Raw genomic sequence first — 4185 nt, 5'->3', positions numbered from 1 at the left:
TGAGAACCATACACATCATACGCACATAGGAACAATGGCAAAAATAGCACCAACAGTAGAAAAGACAATTGTTTTAGATTCTGGCAGCACAATAGCCGCCATGGCACCTCAAATAACCAATCACGTGGTGGAAAAAAAAATGGCAGACAACAGACCTGCCACTATTGTGGGTACTTTCCAACATACCAGACTTGTTTAGCCCGAGGAAAAGAGTGTAAAAATGCCACAAAAAGAATCACTTCATGAGAATATGCAATGCTAAGACAGTAAGAGAAATCCGTTTAACCAATCCTCCTGCGTCCCTTTCTATGTCTAGTGATGAGTCTGTATACTCAGTTAAATTTACGTCACCTAAGACACCAAAAGTTACCGCCCTTGTGAATAATTCCCCAGTAAATTTTTTTATAGACACTGGTGCTAATGTCAACATAATCGCTGGACGTATACACAATGATCCAAAATACAAACCATCTATACATAAGACCATAACTCGGATATCTGCATACAGGTTCAAACATGCAATACCTATCCAAGGATTTATCATTGCCAATATAAAATTTCTGCACAAATCCTGCAGAGCCAAGATATTGGTGGTTGACAATGAAAGTCCCTTAAACTGCAGAATTTACTTAGTGCCCACTCGACTGAAGCACTGGGCATCATAAAATTCAATTTTATATTCAACGTGAGGTCCCCTATTCCAGACAAATTTCCCACATTGTTATATAGAAAAACGGGAAAAATTTCTGTAGTCAACATAAATTTTCACATTGACTCCTTAGTTTTCCCAGTAGCGCAGCAACACCACAGAGTACATTTCCAGGTGAGGAAAGACGTGAAGACAGAATTAAAGTGTTTCCTAGACATAAACATAATTGAAGAAGTCATTGGACCTACCTCTTGGGTTAGCCCTGTTGTGATAACCCCCCCCCCCAAAAAAAAAATGGTAAGGTACACATTTGCATCAACATGAGGAAGACAAATGAAGCCATCCAAAGGATAAAACATCCAATGCCGACCGTAGATGATCTAATAGCAGACTTAAACGGTTCAGCAAGCTAAACCTCTTTAATGCATATCACCAACTAGAACTTGAAGAATCAAACAGGTACATAACAGCATTTGCCACACATGCAGGTTTATTTCACTACAAGCGCTTAGTTTTTGGAGTAATGGAGTAAATGCAGCTTCTGAACCATTCCAGAAATCTCAAACTTCCTTAGAGACGTCCTGGGAGCGTAAAAAACCTATTGGATAATATAATAATCGATGGATATAACCAAACATTGCTTAATAACAGCTTGACAGCCCCATTTACAAGAAGTGGGAGTGAAGCTGAACAGAGAAAAGGCATTTTTCTCTGTGCGGAAATAAATCTTCTTCGAACACATTTTTAGTTAAAATGATCACCTGACCCAGAGAAATTTTCTGTCATAAGAAAATACAAATCTCCAAGCAACATCACTATTAGTGAACCACTTAGAAAGCTCACAAAGAAGGACACAAAATGGAGATGGTCAGATACAGAACAAACCGAAGGAAGCTCTGATAGGAGCTGAAGTCAGGGCATACTTTGATAAAAAGAAAGACAACAGTTGGATTAGGTGTAGTTCTGACACAAAATAGGAAGATATTATGCTATGCTAGTCGTGCCCTTACAAACATAGAACAGCGGTACTCCCAGATTGAAAGAGAAATGTTAGCTGTTGTATATGCAGCTGAATATTTTCATATCTATTTATATGGAGCAAGGTTCACCAAAACCATGGGTCATCATCCCCTCCTTGAAATTGCAAAAAAGTCTCAAACCAATGACGACAAGGATTGAGCGTTGGCATCTTTGTTTCATGCTGTGCCAATACAACTTGGTATACCATCCTGAGAAAAATTACCAGAATCCTGTAGATAATCTCAGTCATCACCCATATCACATACCATCAAAAGACAATGTGGCAGAAACCTACATAAGGTATGTAGCTCAGAACATCATACCCAAATCCTTAACTCTTGAAGAAGTTAAACAAGCTACAGAGGAGAACCCTCTATTACAAAAGGTGAAGGCTGCAGTTGCAGATGAATGATGAAATGACCCCCTAGCTAATAAGTTTTTCTCTATTCAAGGATAAACTATCAGTGCATAGTGGTCTCATCGTTTTTGGGTACCATCTCGTGATTCCTTTCAAATTAAGGAAAATGTTAGTCAATATAGCCTATCAATCATACCAAGGCATTGGTAAGATCAAACAGCTGATAAAAATGGTTCCTAGGATAAACTGGTGGAATAAACAGTACATGGCTGCATCCCCTGCCACGCCTTGGATCAAAGACACACACACCGTGAACCCAAACAGTCCACTCTCAGTTGCTCCATGGAGTGAAATTTCAGTTGTGTTTGTAAGTTCTCTTCCATCTGGAGACTATTTGCTAGTCACAATCGATGACTACACCTGATTCCCTAAAATCGAGGTCATACCATCATTCTCCGCAAGTACAGTCATCCCTTGCCTAAATATGATCTTCGCCAGGCAAGGGTATCCAACTGTTTTAGTTTGATAATGGTCCCCCATTTCAAAGAAAGAATTTTAGAGACTTTGCCATGCAAGCAGGTTTCAAACACAGAAGAATTACACATCTATGGCCTGAGGCAAATGGAGAGATGTAGCGTTTTATGTGAACTCTAAAAAAATATAGTCGCTAACTAGAGTGCAAGGTCATAACTGGAAAACCCATTACCTAATTTTCTAAGACAATATAAAGCCATCCCCATACAACCAAAAGGATCTCTCCTTTTGAGGCTGTACTAGCAGAAAAATGAACATTGGCTACCGAATAACATTAAAAAAAAACCAGTACCAGTGCCATTACATGATAGCATAAAAGAAAATGATTCTTAAGGAAAGGAGAAGATGAAAGGTTATGCAGACAAAAACACAAGAGCAACATCGCTCTGCCTATGTGACAAAGTCTTTCAGAAGAAGCAGAACAAGCTGTCACCACCATACAATGCCAAACCTTATACAATTAAAAAGGCAGTATGATAACTGTGCAGATAGGATATCACCAAGTCATTAGAAACTTTTTGCTGTTAAAGCGAGTAACAAACATATTCCATGGGGAAGAAGAGTCTGAGTACAACTCACACTCACAAGAAGAGAACTGTGAAACACCCAAAACACCAGTGGCTAACCGGCTCCCAAGATGAAACCCAATGTGGAAAAAACTACCTCTAGTCAGACTTGTTGCGGGGTCCGGTCGTCCGGAGACAATCGACCCAACAACAAGTGGTGACCCCGACGTGATACTCAACATAGGCAAAAACAGCTGGCAGAGAAGATTGCTAAAAATACAGATGAACTCGACGCGACTTTCGACACGGGCAAACAACTGACACAGAAGATGGCGGAAGGCACCGAAGGACCCGAAATCAACTCATCAACTGCCTTCATTCAACTACCGCCATATAACCCCGTGAACACCAGGAGTTGGTTTATTCAACTTGAGGCGATTTTTGCATCCAGGAGAGTCACACGCCAGGACACCAAATATGCCACAGTGGTACAGGCCCTACCTGCAGCCGTCGTGGAAGAAGTGGAGGACATCCTGATGAATACACCCGAACACCTCCCGTACACCCACCTCAAAGATGCCATCCTCAAGCGCACAGGCCGTTCAGATGAAGATCTCATCAGAGACCTGTTTTCTCACGTGTCTCTTGGCGACAGAACTCCATCCCAGCTCTTTCGGCTTATGAAGAGTCGCCTTGGAAACAACACCATGGCCGAGCCTATTCTCCGAGGCCTATGGATGGATCGGTTGCCCTCGAACATCACTCAGTTGTTGGCCCTGGTTCCTATAGAAACTCCCCTGGAAGTGTTGGCCGATTCAGCAGACAAGGTCTATTCCCGGGGCCATGAAAGAGTCCACCAAGTGGACGACACCCACGAAAGAGTCCACCAAGTGGAAAGGACTCACTGAAGAGATCACCAAGGCGATAACAGCCCTCAAAACCTTGCACGGCGCTTCGAAGAGGAGATGGCTCAGATGAGAGCCGAACTCCAAGAACTGAAACTCACCTTACTTCAGAGGCAACGAAACCCAGACACCCACGCTCGTGGTCGAAGCCCAGCCCCATGCACGCGTTATAGAACCTGTACCCGCAGTTCGAGCCAGAGACGGAGCTATAAC

General features: G+C 42.2%; 1 protein-coding gene across 1 annotated transcript; it reads left to right on the top strand.

Annotated features, from left to right (window-relative positions):
* Positions 1 to 3396: 3396 nt before the first annotated feature.
* On the top strand, positions 3397 to 3975 carry LOC145242834 (uncharacterized). Its single transcript, XM_080105955.1, has one exon. The coding sequence runs from the start codon at positions 3397 to 3399 to the stop codon at positions 3973 to 3975; it is 579 nt and encodes a 192-aa protein (XP_079962081.1).
* The last annotated feature ends 210 nt before the right edge of the window (positions 3976 to 4185 follow it).

Source organism: Euprymna scolopes, chromosome 21 (genome assembly GCF_053919585.1).
Source record: "Euprymna scolopes isolate OS-2025 chromosome 21, ASM5391958v1, whole genome shotgun sequence".
NCBI classification, from domain to species: domain Eukaryota; kingdom Metazoa; phylum Mollusca; class Cephalopoda; order Sepiida; family Sepiolidae; genus Euprymna; species Euprymna scolopes.
This window is presented reverse-complemented; position numbering and strand designations above follow the sequence as displayed.